We start from the raw sequence: 21,020 nt of genomic DNA on the forward strand, positions 1-21,020 counted from the left end.
TGGGACCCGTCCTCCACCCCTGAGCCGGCCCGGGAGCCGGTGGCTCAGGGAGACCAAGGACACGCGGCCTGTGGAGGCAGATCCGGACAACAAAGATCAGGTTGTCTTCAGCCACTCGACCTTCCTGGCGTCCCTGCCTAGTTGCTGCCATAGCAGAACCTTCGGCCGTCCGGGGACCAGGGATGCAGGGCTTCCTGTCCCTGCCTCCGCTGACCGCACACCCGGGAGGGTTGCAGCGAGCTATGGCCTTGCAGCTCTCCTTTGGCCTGGGGACCAGGGGGAGTGTCCACCTCCGGGCCTCAGTTTCCCTGTAAGTAAATGGACCCCATGCCTCGGTGCACTCTGGGTCTGGTGTTCGGCCCTTGAGTTCTCCAGAGCAGGGCCAGTGGGTCAGAAGGGCCCTGCTACCCGGGTTCCGAGGCTCCAGGGTCTGCCTCCACACACGACCAGCTCCCGGGAGCATGGGGGCAGGGGAGGACGTGTGCATGGCATCTCCTGGACACTCCAGCTTAAGTCCTGTAGCGTGTCATTAGCTTTCTGACCAGAGTAGTTCCTTTGAAGCACTCAAGACAGCACTCCCAGCCAACACTGGTCACTCACGCTGGAGAGCACAGGAGGGCTGTCTGGGCTGGGATCTGTGCCTCCATGGGAGGGTCTGTGTGTACATCTCATGTCTGTGCAAGAGGTTCATGGGCTTCCTGTGTGGTTTGCACCTGTTTTAGTTTCCACTCCTTGGAATACTACCAAGACTGAACATCTTTATTAATAATTTAATTTTCTAAAGCTGCCTGCTAGTATGATTTACTGGGGTTTCTTAGATTACTTGAGGCCTGGTGCACAAAATTCATGCACGGGTAGGGTCCCCAGGCCTGGCCAGCGATCAGGGCTGATCTGTGGGGCGACTGGTGGGGCAATGGGGGGCAGGGGTCGCTGGCACCTGCCTTGGCTGGCCTGGGGCCTGCAGGCAGCTGCTGCATTGACCACCCCCTGGTGGTCAGTGCACGTCATAGCGACCAGTCATTCCGCTGTTCAGTAGATTTGCATATTAGGCTTTTATTATATAGGATTTTTCTCTTAATGGTAAGACCTCTCTGCATATTATTACTTTTACATAACAAATTTTACAAGGGTTCTAGTTTTGTGCTTTATCTTTTAACTATATTTGATTTAAAACAAATATTTACTTTTGAAGTCAGTTTATCAGTATTTTCCCTTATATTTGGTTTCTGGAGGCTGGGCTTGCTGAGCGTGGTGGGGTTTCATCTGATGATTTCATCTAAACTTCTAAAGGTTATCTCTATTCCATGAAAATAAAAATTACATTTTTCCTTTTCTAAAGAAATATTTATTGTTTTTCCTCTTTACAAATGTGATGCATGCTTATTGTCAAAAATGAAAGGGAAATTATTTAGTTACAGTGAATATCTGAGTTTTACTATCCAAGAACAAGGCTTCTCTCTCCCCATTTGTTTCCATTTGTGACCCTCAGTGGTGATCCATATAATTTTATTCCTAGAAAAATCTACTTTTCTTGATGGTGTTGGGAATGGGATATTTTCTTCCATTATATTTTCTAATTGGTTGTTGGTATAAAAAAACCTATTTGTTTTTGTTTGTTTTCCGAGTGTCAGGCTATCAACTATCCAGATGTCCATGGCCAGGATGCTGGGCGTAGGCAAGCCTCTCTCCTCTCTGCCACCTAATGACCTATTTGTTTTTGAATGTTACTTTTTAACTGGTCTTCATTTCTGATTTAAAATGTAATAAATAAAATGAGAAAGATTTGTTTCCATGTAAAGATTGCTACATTAATTTCTCTCTCAGGGTTTTCCACCAGGGTAAGTCTCATGGTACCTGATTCAGTTCAACATTAATCTCGAGAGTTTTCTATATCCTTCTCATTAGGATTTTCCTTCACTGTGGACACTCTGATGTTGACTAAGTTGAAAGCTAAACCTGAAGGCTTTCCCACACACATTACACACATAGGGTTTCTTCCAAGTGTGGACAGTCTGATGTATAATACAGTCAGAACTGTAGCTAAAGCCTTTGCCACACTCCACACATCTGAAGGGTTTCTCCCCAGTGTGGCTTCTCTGATGCCGAATTAAATGGGCATTAACATGGAAGGCTTTTCCACACTCCTTACACTGAAAGGGTTTTTCTCCAGTATGGATTCTCTGATGTACAATATAATCAGAACTACAGCTAAACGCTTTCTCACATTCCTTACATTTGAAAGGTTTCTCCCCAGTGTGTATTCTCTGATGCCTAGTTAGTTTGGCATTGATACTGAAGGCTTTCCCACATTCTTTACATTGATAAGGTTTTTCTCCAGTATGTATTCGGTGATGATCAAGTAGGTTTCTTTTAGAAGTAAAGCATTTTCCACACTCATTACATTCAAAGGGTTTCTCCCCAGTGTGAATCCTCTGATGCTGCATTAGTTTTGCATTGACGCTGAAGGCCTTTCCACACTCATTACACTCATAGGGCTTCTCTCCAGTGTGGATTCGCAGATGCTGTCGAAGCTGGGAGTTACACCTGAAGGCTTTTCCACATTCATTACACTCATAGGGCTTCTCACCAGTGTGGATTCTCTGGTGCTGGATTAACTTCCCTTTGACACTAAAGGCTTTTCCACATTCAGTACACTCATAGGGCTTCTCACCAGTGTGGATTCTCTGATGCTGAGTGAGTTTTGTATTATTACTGAAGGCTTTCCCACACTCCTTACACTGACAGGGCCTCTCTCCAGTGTGGATGCTCTGATGCTGCCTAAGCTGGGAACTGCACCTGAAGCCTTTCCCACACTCATTACATTTATAAGGTTTCTCTCCAGTGTGGATTCTCTGGTGCTGGGTTAACTTCCCTTTGACACTAAAGGCTTTTCCACATTCATTAAACTCATAGGGCTTCTCACCAGTGTGGATTCTCTGGTGCTGGGTTAACTTCCCTTTGACACTAAAGGCTTTTCCACATTCATTAAACTCATAGGGCTTCTCACCAGTGTGGATTCTCTGGTGTTGAATTAATTTTGCATTAACATTGAAAGCTTTCCCACAGTCATTACACTCATAAGGTTTCTCCCCAGTGTGGACTCTCTGGTGTGTGATATATGCAGAACTGCAGCTGAAGCCATTTCCACACTCCTTGCACTGATAAGGCTTCTCTCCTGAATGGATTCTCTGATGCCTGCTTAGACTCCCATTAACACTGAAGGCTTTCCCACACACCTTACACTGATAGGGCTTCTCCCCACTGTGGACTGTCTGATGTGTAATGTAATGGGAACTGTAACTGAAGCTTTTCCCACACTCCACACATTTGAAGGGTTTCTCCCCACTATGAAGTCTTTGATGACAAATTAATTTTGCATTAACACTAAAGGCTTTGCCACAATCCTTACACTGATAGGGCTTCTCCCCAAGGTAGCTGTTTTGATGATGAAGTTGAGAGTTATACTTAAAGGTTTCCACGAATTCTTCACATTCAAATGGTCTTTCCCTGGAATTACTTATTTCATGATGGATAAGTTTTGTGTCAAAATTTAAGGATTTCTCCAATCCTGTACACTCAGGGGGCTCCTCTCCAGTGGTGATGATGGTATTACACTGATTCAAGTTTGGACTCTGACTAAACAAACACTTCTCCATGAGGCTTGTGTCATCTTTCACCATTCCGTCAATGACACTGCTGTTTTCTTTCTTCATACTTACTACTCGATGGACTTCCTGCTGTTGTTTTTCTAGAATATAGGCTTCTGAGAAGTCTGTTTCCTGGGAAAAGTCCCCCTGAAGTACAAATGATGTATTATGTTTTTCTTTGTTCATTTCCTTTGTCATATTATTGTCAGCCTGGATATCAATATCTAGTATAAAAAACATAAAACAGGAAATGTTAAATCCATATATGCTAATAGGAAAAGACATAAAGATACACTGTTAAGTAAATAAACAAGTTGAGAAATGGTATGTAGAGTAGATTCCATTTGTGTAAAAGAAAATAAAAAGGGCAGGCATAGACATATATATTTGTACTATGCCTAGAAAACTTCTGGAAGAAGGCAAAAGAAACTGAGCAAAATAACAGGAAGTTTAATATATTTCCCCACCATTTTATATACCTTTTTTACTGTTTTGAGCATGTGCCAATAGTATAATTTTAAAGTAATAATTTTGAAAAGACTACCTGTCTCTAAACCAATAATAACCAATAACATAAAGGTTAAAAGTGAGAAACATCTATGTGAGAGAGAAACATTAATTGGTTGCCCAGTTATCAAACCTACAACCTAGATATGTACCCTGACCGAGTATCAAACCCACAACCTTTTTGGTGTATGGGATGGCATGAGGAAGTAATTTTTAAAAGAAAGTCAACTCTGCTGACATGAGTCTTATACCTTACACCTTCCCCTTCTGCTTGCCTAAAACCCATTTGAGTCCTCACCCCAATAAACCTATATTTATGGATTAGATCAATGTTTCTACTATTAGCTCAGATCATGATGGGTTGTTCAAAAACTTCAGGACTATCTACTGTCTATAGATTTTTCCAGACACATTTGATTAAGGGTCTCCACAATATCACTTTTCCCCCCCTCTATATGCCAAGCACTTCAAACTCTCCATGTCCAAAACATGTCTTTGTTGGTCAGAGATCATCTGGCTGAAACCATCTTTTAAAAAAAGAGGATTCATTGAAGGGATGTAAGAGAATCTTATGGAACCCAAATGCAGGAGGTAAAGCTAGGCCTCATGGGAAACGGGAAGACATCTGGCAGCTACTCTGCTTGAGCCAATGAGAGCCTCACTACTTCAAGTGTGGTCTGGGAACCGAAAACATTGGCATCACCTGGAAACTTAACAAAAATGCAGAATCTTGGCCCCATAACGGACTTACTGAATAACAATCTGCATATTTGTAAGACTCTCAGGTAATTCATTTGCATATGGTTTGAGAAGCAATGAATTATAGCACTTCCTCCCTTCTGCCTTATTCCCTATAGCTTACTATATAAAGCTGTCTCCTCCAAAAAACCAAAAATAACTAATGTAACATTGAGCACACACTATTAGCCAGGCACATGATACATGTTATCTCATTCCATCCTCAAACTGTAAGACTAGCACTAAAACCTTTTATTATTATTATCCCATTTTCAGGGATGAGAACACCGACTCTCAGAGAACTAAATAATTGACTTGCTCAAAGTCACACAACTAGGAAGTTGCACAGTTAGGACTGAACCTCAGAAAATCTGCCCCAAAACTATACTTCTAACCACAGGGCTATTTTCCTGTTCTGTGTAAAGTATTAAATAGACAATGTTTAGAAAACTAGCAAGAACCCTCTCCCTGCACCCAAATTACTTAATCCATTCATTTTTTTCTAAGTAAGGTAGAATTCTAAAATTAGGATTAAAAAAAGTTAGAATGAGGCATTTGAAAATGATCTGTTCTTAGTACAAAGAAATAGAAAATTGTGAAAATAGAAAAGATCTTAATTGAATCTATCTCTATATAGATCATCAAAATTTATTTAAATTTTACTCTGTACAGCTGGCCAATAAGCGTGGCACGGTTATATGCTGCTAACATGCTAACTCATGCTTACATGCTAACTCTTTCTTCCTAAAGAGTTAAACTTTCCAGCATAATAGGCAATATGTGCTTCCCTTACCAGTCCAGAGGCCTGGAGGGTCTGTGCCTGTTTCAGCAGCCAGTGGAGATGGGCCCCTCAGCTCACCTCCTCCCTCCAGTTGTAAGATCACAGCAGGTTTGATAAGTGGAAATCCTGTTTTGGGGGAAAGGAAATAGGAGAGAAGGGTGAATAGTCTGCCATTGGGTGATACCTAAGCCTCTTCTCCGATTGTCTTGGCAACTGGGGGGGGGGGGGGGGGGAAAAAAAAACAAGGTGGCTGGGAGGCGGGGAGGGGAGGGCTTGAGGAGGTGAGGGAGAAGTCGACAAGGGCCCAGACCATGGGCCCAGGAGACTTCATGCAGAGCAAACAGAATCTGCCCAAAGGGACACCAGTTTCTGACCTTGGCCTGAGATATTCAGAGTACACGGACATCTTTGGAAAGACCGAAGATGCAGGTGAGGGGGAACTAAAGATAACGCTGTAAGTTGCTTTTTGCACACTAAAACAGCTTCTATAGGGTTCATAAAGAGTGTACACTAGTCCCGGCAAAATCCTATATTGACCCAAAAAGGGCTTGGGGTTTGCCCTTCCCAGCAATCCCTGGGTCTAGAGAATTAGGAATCTCAGCCTCTGGAGTCCCCACTCAGTAGAGGATTCACCAGAGACCCCACCTGCAACATGTAAGGGAAGTCAGGAAACCCCAACCGACAAGTCTGGGTCCAGGGGGAGAGGCCTTACCCAGGGAGGCCACATTCCCATAATTCTCCAGCATCACATCCCTGTACAGAGCCCTCTGTGCAGGGGACAGGCCATCCCACTCCGTTGGGGTGAAGTACACAGCCACATCCTCAAAGGTCACCGACTTCTGAAACAACAGGTTCCTGCTGCCCTAGGGCCAATTCCATGGCTCAGGCCCTAAGTGGGGGGCAGAGGGCAGTATAAGGGCTCGGGGAGGGAGCTTGTGAAGAGCATGAAAGTAATAACATGGCAAAAAATGTGAGAAAAATACCTGAAAAGCAAGCCAGAGCACATTTGACTTCTCTCGTGGCAGAGAAACCTCATGCCGTTTTTATACTTCTAAAAGATAGTACAGCCACTCCCTCACTGGTGGACACGGCTCAGGACCCACCCACAAGCATTCCCACTTCATCTCCTTGAGGTCTGGGCTTCTCCATCCTGCTCCCAAAGAATGGCCATGGCTTCCATCTCATCCAGCCCCATCTGCAGCCTGATCCGCGTCACCAACTTCCCAGCAAGGGGCCGTGCCGCCTCTGCTTCAGAACCTCCAGCAGAGGAAGCTCAGTGCTGCCCAGACCAGTTTGGGGACCAGGGGTGAGGGGGTGGCAGCAACAGCCATCCCGCTTCCAGATGGGTCTTGCTGAAAACCCGACGTTTTGTTACCCCCTCCCATTCAAGCCTCATCCAAGGTTTGGACGAGAAGGGAGCTCAGCTTTCCTGTTGGCGAGCTCCTCAAACACCCTTTGGCTGCTCCTCTTTGCATCAATACCCTCTGCAGTCAGCACCGGCTCTGCCACTCAGGGCTGATGCTGCATGCTCGCAGGCCCGGCTCCTCCCTCCTGAGCAGCTGCAGACTCCGGCTGCTCTCTGCCCCCCTCAGCCTTCTCTAACAACCTTGGGGACACATTGGCAGGGATTTGCCCTCAACTCCTGTCTGCCAGGATCTGTCCTGGTTGACTCTACCAACCTCCACCCAGCAAATAATCTAGTCAGCTTCTGGGAGTTACTGTGAGTCACTCGCTGTGTGACCTCGGACAAGTCAAATAACTTCTCTGAACAAAATTAAATGCCTTCACTGCCCACTGCCACCGCCCTTTCCCCAGGTAAGCTGGGTCCTCCTCCTGAATTCAAACCTCAGTTGGTGTCACCCACCACTATCTGTGCAGGAAACCTCAGCTAGAACCCTGGGGATTCATTCTTGACTCCTCCCTCTCCTTTACCCCCATCTCCTGACTCTGATTCTAAGTCCTAACGGTTTTTATGTTAAGCATTACTAGAATTAGATCCCCCTCTTTAACAACTACTTTCCTGATGAAGCCCACATCGCCTGGACCAGGGGACTTCTTTCTGAAGTGGTCACCCTGCTTTTGAATCTCCCTGAAAGTTGTTCCCTACACAGCCATCACAAATCTGACCAAGTTAACTCCACTGGCCCCACACGTGCCCCAAGGCTGGGCAGTGAAGAATCACACAATGGCTGTGAGACCGTGGGCAAGTCACTCTATCTCCTTTGCCTTCGTGTCTTTTGTGGTGTAATGAGTCCAACATAGCACCTATCTCAGAGGTCAGTTGTCAGGAATGAGCGATCCATGCAGTGCTTAGTATGGTGCCTGCAGCATAGGAAGCTTTAAGCGATGTTACTGGAGTTACTGTGACTATGACTTTCCCAACCTGCAGTCCATGGAGGTCCATGGATGAGCCTCAGGGGGTCCATGAAGTCCCTGAAATTGCATGGAAAACTTGGTTTGCACATGTGTTTTTCTGGGGGAGAGGGTCCAGAGCTCTTATCAGAGACCTACAGTTTGAGCCACTGTACCCCAAGCCCTGAAAGCCTCTGAAAACACAGTGAGACGACAACCTGTCCCGCAGGGCTTCCAGTTTCCTTCCTCCCTTGCCCCCACTACCCTCCTCTTCCCCTCAATTAGAAGCACAGCCCTGCTTCACCTGTACCTGGTCCCTGGGAATCCCAGTCCTCTGCTGCCTCCTCCATTCACACCCATACACGGAGCATCCTACCTGGTCAGTTCCCACATCTCCTATTCCCCAGAGCCCTCTGCTGAGGGGAGCAAAGAACCTCAATGTGCCCAACACGACACCCCTGCCTTCGGGCCCGCTCTCCTGCTGCTTCCATCCCTCTACATCACCACTCTGCCCACAAGTCCAGTCGGGCAGGTGTAAGCATGGAGGCCCTCTCCAGCTCTCATCACCAGCTCACCAGCTTCCTTTCTTGGTTTCTCAATTTGAAACTGCTCAGAGCAAGACCCGAAGAACCCACAGCTCACCTGAGGCCAGGCTGTCAGGAGCATGGCTGCCATTGCTTCGCCTCCCTCTCAGAGAAGGGCTGGAGCTAAGGAAAAGCACAGAGGGAGACCAGTGTGAGGTAAGCCACCCTGACCAAGAAGAGAAGATCTAAGATGCAGGCAGCCTGTGTCCAGATAGGAGTGTGAGCAGGAGCTGCCACAGGAAGATGGGGCTGGTCTGTTCTATCGATCAGTACCCCGGACTCCTCCCAGCCATGACACTGATGCTCACTGCCAGGAACCCTAGGATTTTACAACTCTGACACACATCTCTCTCACACACACACACACACACACACACACACACACACACACACACACACGAGTGTACATAAAAACGTATGCAGAGCCTAAAGAATAAAACAAAGACTCGAGGAGCAGTGCTTCAGCTCAAGAGACAGAACAATACCAAGATCTTTGATTTATTTCTCTCTCTAAACAAGTATCACCCTCGGTCCTCCTGCAAGAGAAGACAGGCAGGAGGTGCTGCAGCCCCAGCACAGAGGCCCGGGTCAGGCCCAGGGAGGCAGCAGCTGGAAAGGGACAGCTGCTCCCCCACATCGTGCCTATCTCCTCACATAGATGAGTGTCCTCAAGGGTCTAATGTCTCTGTAGAGATCTTGGGAGGTCAGCCTCCCCCATGGCCCAGACTTACCTTCAGGAAGCTGGGCCAGAAGTGAGGTACCAGGCTGCCTCCTCATACTTTCCAGCCTGCTGAGAGCAAAGAAGCCGAGATCTCAGTGACCTGGCAGAGGGGATCGCTGAGGCATGTAGGGCCCCATGACCCAAAGCCCCTTCTCACCATGTTCAAAAACACACGGAGTGGCTATTTTCTGATTCTCACGGATCCTAAATTCAGTCTTGAAAATGTATGCTTTCCTAAAATTTCATCTACGTCTTCCAGGATTTCAACTTTAGCACAAGTGTGGGAAAAACTGGTTTATGACTTTTTTCACTTCCTCCATATCTGGAGCTACTTTGCTTTTTCCACTTCTTCTTTTGAATATATATGCTTTTAGACCTCTTCCCTTGGTAAATTTTGTGTCCCCACAAAATTCCTATGTTAAAGTCCTAACCCCCAAGGTGGCAATAAGATTAAATGTGGTCATAAGGGCAGGGCCCAAATCTAATAGGGCTGATGCACTTACAAGAAAAGGAAGAGCTCTTTTCTGGTTTTTGCATCGCGAGGACCCATGAGCAGCAAAGTCTCCCACGACACCCTCTACTAGGCGGTGCGGGAGGTGCTGCACAGGAACCAGCGCAAGCGCCGGAAGTTTATGGAGACAGTTGAGCTGAAGATTGGCCTGAAGAACTATGACCCTCGGGGGACAAACGCTTCTCAGGCACCATCAGGCTTAAGTCCACGCCCTGACCCAAGTTCTCCATGTGTGTTCTGGGGACCAGCAGCACTGTGATGAGGCCAAGGCCGTGGACATCCCGCACATGGACATCAAGGCGCTGAAGAAACTCAGCAAGAATAAGAAACTGGTCAAGAAGCTGGCCAAGAAGTACGATGCCTTTCTGGCTTCAGAGTCTCTGATCAAGCAAATCCCATGAATCCTGGGCCCAGGCCTGAAGAAGGCTGGCAAGTTCCCGTCCTTGTTGACCCACAATGAGAACATGGTGGCCAAAGCTGAGGAGGTAAAATCCACAATCAAGTTCCAGATGAAGGAGGTGCTGTGTCTGGCAGGGGCTGTTGGCCACGTGAAGATGACAGGTGATGAGACGTGTGCAACATCCACTTAGCTGTCAATTTCTTGGTGTCACTGCTCAAAAAGAACTGGCAGAATGTTCGGGCTTTGTACATGAAGAGCACCAGGGGCAAGTCCCAGCACCTGCACTAAGCTTAATAAACCATACTGCTATGGAGGGACGGAGGGAGGGAGGGAGGGACAGACTCCAAAGCTCTCCATCTTTGCCATGTAGCACGCAGTGAGAAGGCAGCCACCTGAAACCCCAGGAGAGAGCCCTCACTAAGAACAAATCAGCAGCTCCTTCATCTTGGACTTGGTGTCTCCAGAACTATAAGATTAGGTTCCTGTTGTTAAAGCCACACAGCCGATGGCATTTTGTTATGGCATCCCAAACAGATTAATAAAGAAGGCTGGGCAGTGGTTTATTTTAATGTTGTTTTATTTTCAGTGAACCAGCTTTTTAATTTATTTAGAACGCTGTTTGTTTTTGTTTTTCCCCTAATTGATTTTAATTCATTAAGCTCTGTTTGTTAGTTTGTTTCTTAGGCTCTGTAAGAGATACCTTACGCACCACTCCATTCCTCTTGTCTCACACTTAGTCCTGTTCCAGAAGCTTATTCAGCTTTGTGCAGGTGCAGCCTGCCAATGCCTCTGCAAGGATCTCCACCACCGATGCCTGGCTCCTGCCCTGGGCTTCTCTGCTGTCCTGTACGGGGCCCCTGCGGAAACCTGGGGACACTTGCTGGTCCCTAAAGTGCAGGAGAGTTAATGCCTGTGGTGCCACCCTTGACCAATAGGGGACAGAGGTCAATGGATAAATGTTTTCCCCTTTAGACCCCCAAATGAGATTCCAAAGCTCCTCCAAGATCCTGTAAGACAGAGCAGCAATCAGATGGAGAAGGGCCACACTGACAGAGCACCCTGGTACTGGCTCTCCTTCCTTCTCTGTGCCAGGCCCTGCCTTTCACTCTGCCCCGGGACTACATTCCCAGATGAATCACCTGCAAATCTTTGCCCTTTGTTCTGCTTTTGGGGAAAACTAGACTATAAAGGCTTTTTCAAACTTCTTAGGGGAGCATGGCTTATTCATTTATTTCCATACTTTCCTATTTGGCAATTAAAACCTATAAGGCCATAAATTTTCCTCTGAATACACAATTAGCCACATACCAGAGGTTTTATGTCATGTTTTAATTACTATTTGATAGCTGGTGTTTAGTCTCTGACCAAAGAATTGTTTAGGATAGTATGTTGTTAATTTCTTCTCTGTTCATAATTTCTGGCTTTACTGATGGTGTTTGAATAGTCCAATACACTTACTTCTGCTTTACAATTTTTTTTTTGAATATTGTAGTCCTATTTATTTATTTATTTATTTTATTGATTTTTTTACAGAGAGGAAGGGAGAGGAAATAGAGAGTTAGAAACATCGATGAGAGAGAAACATTGATCAGCTGCCTCCTGCACACCCCCTACTGGGGATGTGCCCACAATCAAGGTACATGCCCTTCACCGGAATTGAACCTGGGACCCTTCAGCCCGCAGGCCAACACTCTATCCACTGAGCCAAACCGGTTAGGGCTACAAATTTTTGAGGGTTAATAGCTGAAGTGCCCATTTAAAAAATAGTCTATAGATGCTTAAAAACATATTATATGATGGAAGAACATATAATTCTATATGAATTTAATGAATCAACTCTACCAATTTTATTATATAGATTTTTCTCTGTAATCCATGATTACTTTTACCTAATTAAACTGAGATAGCCAGTAAAGAGTGTACTCATAAAATACTGAGCCCATATATATCATAGGTAAATCTTTTCAAATCTTAAAGAAATGAGTAATTCTAACACTATTTAAACTGTAACAGAGAAGAGCAAAATAAGTTTCCCAATCTTTTGATCACGCCGATGTTAGATGGGACAAGAGTCTCAAGGTCTGGGCAGATCTTGTTAAGTGTGAAAATGTAGCACAGTATTTTGCAGATGCAGCTTATCCACTCAGGATGAGCTTGACCACTCAACCCGAGTTTAGCCAACTGCCCCCACCTCCCAAAAAAGAAAGAACTCAACATGCAATTAACCAAATCCAGGTAAGTTTGGCCAACTGCAAAGAAATCAACATGTAATTGACCAAACAGTGTATAAAGCAATGGCTAAGCCTCTCTTCCAGGAAGCAGATTTGGATGTGAATCTGTGGTCTCCTTTACTTGCTGCCAGTAAATAAAACTACCTAACAACCACCATGTCTCCTTGACTAGAACCCCCTAAGCAGTGAACCCCTTGAGTTGGGTAACATCAACACAACTGCCCAGCAGCAAAAATGAATGACTAACAACAACATGGACGAATTTAGGAACATATGACTACAGACCCTATGCTGTCGTTTTCACAAAGCTCAAAAGCAAACTAAACACATTATTTACATATACATGCATATGTGACAAAATGATTTTTTTAAAAACAGGTAAGGCTACATTAACACAAAATTTAAGACAGTTGTTACTTCTAGGGGTGGGAAGCTGGGAGTTGGGTTGGGGCTGAGCACACAGGCAGCAGTACTGGTAATGTTCTCCTCCTTAATGGGGTGGTGTGCTCATGGCAGCTCATTTTACTATGCTTCTTAACTGTCATAGTAGATGCAGTCTTGTGTATACGTGAATGGCATTTTTTTTAAAAAAGATAATTATCTCTATGATATGGGTGATTTTCAAAGTATTTTGTCAAATAAAATTTTAAAAAAACAAAGTGCAAAAACAGGAGTATAAGAAAATATGTGTCTCGTCATTTATACAAAAAGAAATGGAAGGATAAACCAGAAACGAAGGAGAGTGGTTACACCGGGTGTGGGTGGGAAGTGGGTGAAAGGAACCCTGGAATGGGAACAGGATGGAAGGAAACTGGGTAGAAGGGAGGAGGAGGGAGCGTCGTGTCTCTGAGTGTGCCTTTTGTTCTTTTATAACCAGAGTAATGTTTCACAGAAACAAATAAATAAATACACATAAATGTTTAAAATCAACCAACCAGGATGGGATGGTGGTGATGACCCAAAAAAGGAACACAAACAACATCAAACGAGCCTAACTATCCTGCAATTGAGTCACGTGCCCACACTGAAATGGTGGGAAAGACAAGAACTAAGTAACTTTGGAAAACAATATTTTAACTAGATACTCTAAGGCTATAAAGACCTGCACTAAAATACCGCCCTCTAGTGACAATGGGAAAAACTAAAATGTAATAAACATTGCTGAGTCCCTTTAAATAGCGTCAGGAGGCTATTAAGGAAGTGGGCCTACGCACATGTTGTGCCTCCGTTTTCAGAGCTACTTTTACTGTTGCTAGTCCTGTTGTTACACTACAACAAACAAAACACAAAGCCTGTTGCTACACTCAGCTCAAGGCAGAGACATAAACATGCGGGAATCATAAACATCTTAGAACTGCTACATGGACATATATGGAATTTACTTCCTTAGTTCTCACCTCCCTCGTTTCCATATTGGAACTAACCAAACCCTGTTAACCTCGCCGGCAATACCTCAATTGCATGAAAGAATTACACTTTGTGATTTGCGCCTTTATAAACCCTGCCTTTCTTCGTTCTCTCCAGAGCTTAGTTTGGGCTGTTACCTGAATCCGCTTCTCTTGGATTCGAATCCTTGAAGACCCCAAATGAACTTGTTTCATGTACTCAGATCTTTATTTGTTGACATCAGTAAACCTGCTTTCCACACGGGTATGAATGAGCAATGCTGGAGTTATTTTAAGTGTATTCTAGGACTCAACAAGTCACTAATTACATTGTAGCAATCCTTGCCGGGCCGCTGTCATCGCACAGATGGAGCGCAGGGCGCGGTTACCTCTTGGAACTGACACCGCTGCGGTAAGCGGACAACGCCTTCCAAACGCCGGCTTCTTCTGCTCCCGGGTGGGCGGGGGGGCCCTGCCTCTTCTGCTCCTCCCCGGGGCCTTGCTGCACGACCCCATGTAAGGAGCCAGAGCGCACGCAACCCACACTTGGTGAAGGCGCCTGCGTGACCTCAACGTGTCAAAGGACTCGTGACTATCCCTTCAGGCCGCTTCGCCCCGGAAAACATCCCACCCGCCGGCTGCTCCGACACACCTTCCCGAAAGTCAGCAGCGTCTTTCCCCAACTGTTTGGGGCTTCGCTTCCCACGGGATGGAACGTTTTCGGCCGCCAAGTTCAAAGCGGGAGTCAGAGAGGGGCCGCCGACCTGCTCCCTGCTCCAGGGGTGGGCAACCCACCTCCTACCCGGGCGGAAGGGCACCCCTAACGCACAAAGAGCCAGGGCACCACCCCACCCTCCAAAGTGCCACTCACCTAGGGTGCTCGCGGACCCACCTCCGGGGCTCCCGGCTCCGCTGCTCGCTGCTCCGCGGGGCGGCCGGAAGTGCGTCACTAGGCTGCGGCCGAGCCCCTCTAGGAATGCCGTCGCTCCCTCTCGGTGGTGCCCTGGCCCCGCCCCCTGCGCTCCAAACCTCAGAGCCCCGGAGTCTGACGCTCTTTGTCCCTTTCCCTTGGGTCTCGTTCCCGGAGCGTTTGCTCTGCGGGGTGGTGCCGGGGATCTGTGTCTTGGTAAAGCTGCGGTGCAACCAGATTTGGGAGTCTACGGACTGGATCCAGTGGGTGACACGGTATCAAAACCAAGGCCACTCTTTTTGTAACAAATATTTCCTAGTGACCAGTTTATTCTCTTGTCATGAAAATCATAGATAACACTTAGAAAAGCATAGACAATATAAATAATTTACATTTTAAAAACTAATGTTATGCCTTAAATGAGATAAAGGAGAAATATAAGGAAAATGATTTGTAATTGCAAACATATTCCGATTTGTAAAGGTTTGGTCATGACTACTGCTGTAGACCTAAGGAAGTGGCCAGATATTTGCCTTCGCACTTAGGATGTGCCTGAATGCCACAGCCACATGCTGTGTCTTATACTGGTGTCTCAGAAATCACAAGGTGGGATCCAAAATGGTGAACCCTTTTGGTGAAGTTTAAACGAAACACAGGACAATCTTGTCTTGATCATATTCCTAGAGAATCAGCAAATGTTAAAACTGTGCAAAACCACATTGTGTTTACCTTAAAAACAAGTTCTAGATTCAGGTATTTTAGAAGTTTTTACCTCCATGAATGTCCAGCAAGACCAATGTCTGTGAAAACTTTTTTTTTTGTTAATCCTTACCCAAGGTTATTTTTCCATTGAGATATATATATATATATATTAGTGGAAGGAGAGGGAAAGACAGAGAAACATGGACTCATTACCTTCCAAACTCACCTGACCAGGGCCAGGCCCCAGGATGGAGCCTGCAGCCGAGGGACATGCCCTTGACTGGAATTGAACCCAGAACCCTTCCGTCTGCAGGCTGAGGCTTTATCCATTGAGCCAAACCAACTAGGGCTGTGAAAACTTTCAGTAGGGAGAACCATCTGGTGCATTGCAGGATTTGTGACACTCCTGGTTACCACCAAACACTGTAACAAAAACACCCCCATAAAATTCCAAAATAAGCCCTTGGATTGCACCACCCACCTGCAGGGTCCCTCCCAAGTCTGACAGTGTTGGCCTTTCTCCTTCCAGCTCTGATCCCTTCCTTTCCTGCACTGGAAGGTGGTTGGAGGCCTGCACTCACTTCTCCAGCCTCTTAGCACTCCCATTCTCCCCCTCTCCACTTCAGCCCCACTTGCTGAACATGCTGTTTTCTATACCTACCATGCCTTTCCCTTCCCATTCCCACCTCGGTCTTGACTGTTACTTGGTATCAGCTAAATCCCATTTCCCTTGGAAAGTAAGCCTTCCCTGACCACCTAGTATAAGGGAGGCCAGTCAGTTATGAGGCATTGCAGCGTTCTGTACTTCAGTGCTTAGTACATTTGTGCTTATTTAACGGTGACAGTTTATTTAAACATGTTTTCTCTGATCACTCCATAGAGCAGGGACTATAGCTGCCTTGTTCAACACCATTATCCTCAGGTAAAGTACAAGGCCTGGCACGAAGGAGGTATGTAATGTTTGTTGTTGACGTAATCCAAAGGCTCCAGGTCCAACTCCAACTCCAGGGCAGGACTCTTCTTTATTTCTGGCACTGGAGTGAGGATATGTCCTATACCTGGGATCTCTGACCATTGCTAGGAGCCCTTCTCTGCTTTGCCCTGATCCTGTGCAATTTAGATGGCTTCTCTCATTCAGATAGGAAAATGGTCCCACAATTGGGCAGTGATTGCTGGGGACTATGTTGCTCTTGGCAGTAAAGATTTCCGCTTCTTCCTAGGCTCAGAAAATAGAGCTTTAGCTAGGAATAAAGGCTTGTCTAAGGAAGAAATTAGCAGATCAGTGTCACAGAAATGCTGACCCCAAAGGGTGGATCACAAAAAAGTCACCTAATTTTGTAGGTAAGAAAATAAGACCTCCTAAATAATCATGAAGCCCCAATTCCTAAGATAGGCACACACCAGGTTACAGAAGTTCTACAGAAGGCATGCAGAAGCAGAGACCACTGTCTGTCAACCTCTGTTCTTTCCTTTTTATCCGGTAACAGACTCTAGATCAGCGGTTCTCAACCTGTGGGTCGCGACCCCTTTGGGGGTCAAACGACCCTTTCACAGGGGTTGCCTAAGACCATCGGAAAACACATATATAATTACATATTGTTTTTGTGATTAATCACTATGCTTTAATTATGTTCAATTTGTAACAATGAAAATACATCCTGCATATCAGATATTTACATTACGATTCATAACAGTAGCAAAATTACAGTTATGAAGTAGCAACGAAAATAATTTTATGGCTGGGGGTCACCACAACATGAGAAACTGTATTAAAGGGTCGCGGCATTAGGAAGGTTGAGAACCACTTCTCTAGATCAAAGGGAAGGATGGGTATGCTATTCAAGACAAACACCCAGCTGGAAAAGCTACAATAGCCTGGCATTTACCAGTCTGGTGCCTAGAATAGTATCCATTCCAAATAAAAACAGAAAACAATATTAAAGTCTTTTGTTTTGATAGCATTTGGTTACATAGTTAAGACTTTTCTTGAGAATGGACTCACTGACAGTTTTGTAGGAAGCCTAAACGTCTGTCACAGACCTGAAGCTGTTAGAACTTCCATCCCCTGGTGCTGTCCTGATGCACCCTGGGCTCCCATGTTCCAACGGGTTTCCTATTCTTCTTACAATTACCAGGGCTGCTGGGACCACAGCTGAAGACTTTCCCATCCATCACACACACAAAACATTTCTCCTTTGTTAGTCCTGAAGATTATTAAATTATAACAATTATTAAAAACTACAGGCCCGGTGCACAAAATTTGTGCACTCCAGGGGGTCCCTCAGCCCTGCCTGCGCCCTCTTACAGTCTGGGAGCCCTTGGGGGATGTCCAACTGCCGCGGCTCGCCACCACCACTGTGCTTGCCAGCCCTGAGCCCGGCTTCCGGCTGAACAGAGCTCCCCCCTGTGGGAGCACACTGACCACTAGGGGGCAGCTCCTGCATTGAGCATCTGCTCCCTGGTGGTCAGAGCGCATCATAGCGACTGGTCGTTCCGCTGTTCGGTCGATTTGCATGTTAGCCTTTTATTATATAGGATAATTGTTAGACTGATAAGGCACCATTCCAAGGAAAGAAAACTTAACTCAAACTTGTTTGAGAAAAACAAAACTGAATTTATTGGTTACTGGAATTCAAAAGCCCAGATACATTTCTAGCTTCAGACATAGTTTAATGTAGTTGTTCAAATGGAATTGTCAAGGCTGATTACTCTCCAACTCTTTTTTTTTTCTGCAGTATTGAATCTATTCTCAGCTTCCACAATAATCCAGGAATTCCTCTCAGCTTTAAGACTAAGGGAAAAAGAACAGTATTTCTTCCTGTTAACTCTGGCCACATCCTGGAACTCTAATTGGACCATCTTGGGTCACCTACTGACCAACAACGATGGCTAAGCCAGGTCTGTGTCACACATTCTACTCTTGAGTAGAAGATGGAGTCCCAAAGGGAAGTGAATATACTACCAGTCAAAGGGGGTAAAAAACTCTGGGAGGCCAAAACGACAAATGTCCAGCGCAGGCTTCTCTCCGGGGTGGACATGCTCAAGGTCACCTAGCTGGGAAGAGGTCCTAAAGGTCTTTTCATACTTGACACACCCATAGGGTTTCTTTCCAGTATGGACTCTTTGGTGCTGAAGAAGACTTCTTTTGCTAGTGTAGACTTTTCCACACTCATCACATACATAGGAAGACTCTTGAATATGGGTCTTCAGATGCCTTTTTAGTTGTTCCTGAGCACTGAAGGCTTTTCCACAAGCTACACAGTCAAAGGGTTTCTTATCGCTGTGGACTCTCTGGTGTCGAGTTAATTTTTTATGCAAATTGAAGGCTTGCCCACATATTTTACAAGAATAAGGCTTTTCCCCTGTGTGAATACGCTGATGTTGGATAAGATAGGAAGTCCTTCCGAAGCTTTTGCCACATTCATTACATTCATAGGGTTTCTCTCCACTGTGAATTTTCTGATGCCGAAGTAGTGGTGAGTTACCAACAAAAGCTTTTCCACACTCGTTACACGCGTAAGGTTTCTCTCCAGTGTGGATTCTCTGATGTATAACAAACTCAGAACTACTGGTGAAGCCTTTCCCACACTCCTGGCAGTGATAGGGTCGGTCCCCACTGTGGATTCTCTGATGCCTCATCAGGTTTGCGTTATCATTGAAGGCTCTCCCACACTCCTCACACTGATAGGGTTTCTCTCCAGTGTGGATCCTCTGATGCCGAATCAATGAGGAATTGCCATTGAAGGCTTTTCCACACTCATTACACACAAAGGGTTTCTCCCCAGTGTGGATTCTCTGGTGTCTAACATAGTGAGAAAAATAGCTGAAACACTTCCCACATTCCTCACACCGGAAGGGTTTCCCGTCACAGTGGATTCTGGGAAGCTTTCCTCTACCATGTTTCCTTGTGGAGATTTCCTGGTGCTTCTCCAGTTTACATGTTCCTAGGAAGTTGCTTCTCTGAGGAGCAATCTTCTGCAGACCACAAGACAACACCACGGCTCTGTTTTCAGAAATTCCCTGTCCTGATGTGGACTCACTGCCAATGTTGGTCTCGGTATCTGACATAAACAGAAAGCACAGTGCCACCTGAGAATGATACTAGAAACAAAAGAGCATCAAATAACATAGAGCTTTCAGAGATTACTAGTTCAACCTCCACATCGGCCTGCTAGCAATAAAAGTGCCAAATAGCACATGGGCAGAGAACTGTCGAGGTGGAACAGGGTGTCAACGTACACACGACACGTCGGACTGCTTCCTAAGCTTTTCCAGACTCTGTATTTGAATGACTTGTCCCTCGTATGTTCTAGTATCTTTTGACCTCAGGTACTTATAGGCCTACAAAATACCAAAGAAGGTACAGGCTCAAAGATTAAGTAGTGACATTGAGGCTGGCAAAACTCAGTGTCACTGCTACTGCTGCACGTTCTGTTTTGCCTGCTCTCCCATATCCTATTCCCGAGCTGTAAATGCAGAGCCCTCCGGTCCACCACAAAGTCTGCATCTGGATGTTCCACACAATGCTGGGTGGGTGAGACAGACCAACTACATTCACCACACCTTCGGCTGAGGAAGGGGGTCAGGATGCACTGCGCACCCTGTGCCAGCCCCCGATGCTAGGAAGCCTTGCTTGGGTTCCGAGTCCTTTTGCACGACTTACTAGAAAGGACAGAGGAATACTTGCAGGTGGGCTCCAGAAAAAAAACCCGTTTTAAAAGATGCTCCCCAGGTGATGCGCCTGCACATTATGCTGCAAAGTCCTTCACACTAATTTACTGGATCCTTTATTCCCTTCCTCGGGCCAGACAGTCTACCTTCTTTTTCTCCATATGCTATCCACTGTAACCGGTCAAATTCAGAACAAATGGCACCACCCCTGAAGACGCATTACTTGAGCTTCTAAATGGTAATTTCTCTAAGCTTTCCTGCTGAGCTCCCACAGCCCACTGCCTATATACACATTTTTAAAAAGCTTTTACATCGGTCTCCACAACTTGTATCCTCTAGAGCAGCGGTATCCGCGACCACTGGTGGTCGTGAGGTCCGAAAGGTTGGCGACTGCTGCTCTAGAGAGTCTTAAACAAAACCTGGCACACTCAAGTACTGAAAAACTGCTCCTACGTAAATCCATCCTGTCCAAAGAAGAAGGGCCACTGAGGCAGGCAATGCTGAAACTCAGAAGGGAACAAGGGATTCAAGAATTGCATAAGAGATGCATGAAGAAATAGTTATCTTGGTAAGAGTTAAAACTGGTGGGAAAGGTTTCATATTTTACCTATTAGGAAAGATCACCTATTTAAATCCTTGTGAGCATGGTTCATTTTAAAGTATACGCTCTGTAAAGCCCCACAGCTGCCCATTTTAAACTGGCCTCGTTTACCTTGACAGACGTGTGTGCTCCTCTCTGCAGGTGGGTCATTCTGTGCCTCCAGGCCCCAAGGCAAGTCCCTTCCCTCCAGAAGTGAGATGAGGGCAGAGTTGGGAACTGTGTATCCTGAAAAGGGGAGAGAAATGGCACCTTTCAGCCCTGGGTCTGCTATGTCAAAAG

The 21,020-nt window shown here is 45.8% G+C and overlaps 2 protein-coding genes and 1 pseudogene across 9 annotated transcripts in view; 1 reads left to right on the plus strand and 2 right to left on the minus strand.

Annotated features, from left to right (window-relative positions):
* Positions 1-1,612: 1,612 nt before the first annotated feature.
* ZNF23 (zinc finger protein 23) lies at positions 1,613-14,875 on the minus strand. The gene is made up of 6 exons (XM_005881158.2): positions 14,729-14,875; positions 8,668-8,732; positions 6,386-6,512; positions 5,686-5,799; positions 3,008-3,871; positions 1,613-2,839 (listed from the first exon to the last, which is right to left on the minus strand). The coding sequence occupies exons 2-6, from the start codon at positions 8,698-8,700 to the stop codon at positions 1,902-1,904; spliced, it is 2,076 nt and encodes a 691-aa protein (XP_005881220.1). The 5' UTR covers positions 8,701-8,732; positions 14,729-14,875; the 3' UTR covers positions 1,613-1,901.
* Positions 9,875-10,543, plus strand: LOC102253054 (annotated as a pseudogene).
* A 3,188-nt stretch (positions 14,876-18,063) lies between the features above and the next one.
* Positions 18,064-21,020, minus strand: part of ZNF19 (zinc finger protein 19) — a 55,653-nt gene continuing 52,696 nt past the window's right edge. For all 8 annotated transcript variants that reach the window (XM_014529167.1, XM_014529166.1, XM_014529170.1 and 5 more), the window contains 2 exons: positions 20,853-20,966; positions 18,064-19,530 (listed from right to left, as the gene is read on the minus strand). In XM_014529167.1, the coding sequence (XP_014384653.1) occupies positions 18,428-19,530; positions 20,853-20,966 (1,217 nt within the window). In that variant the 3' untranslated portion in view covers positions 18,064-18,427. The remainder of the gene's footprint in view (positions 19,531-20,852; positions 20,967-21,020) is intronic.

The sequence above is a fragment of the Myotis brandtii genome, unplaced genomic scaffold (genome assembly GCF_000412655.1).
Source record: "Myotis brandtii unplaced genomic scaffold, ASM41265v1 scaffold670, whole genome shotgun sequence".
NCBI lineage: Eukaryota > Metazoa > Chordata > Mammalia > Chiroptera > Vespertilionidae > Myotis > Myotis brandtii.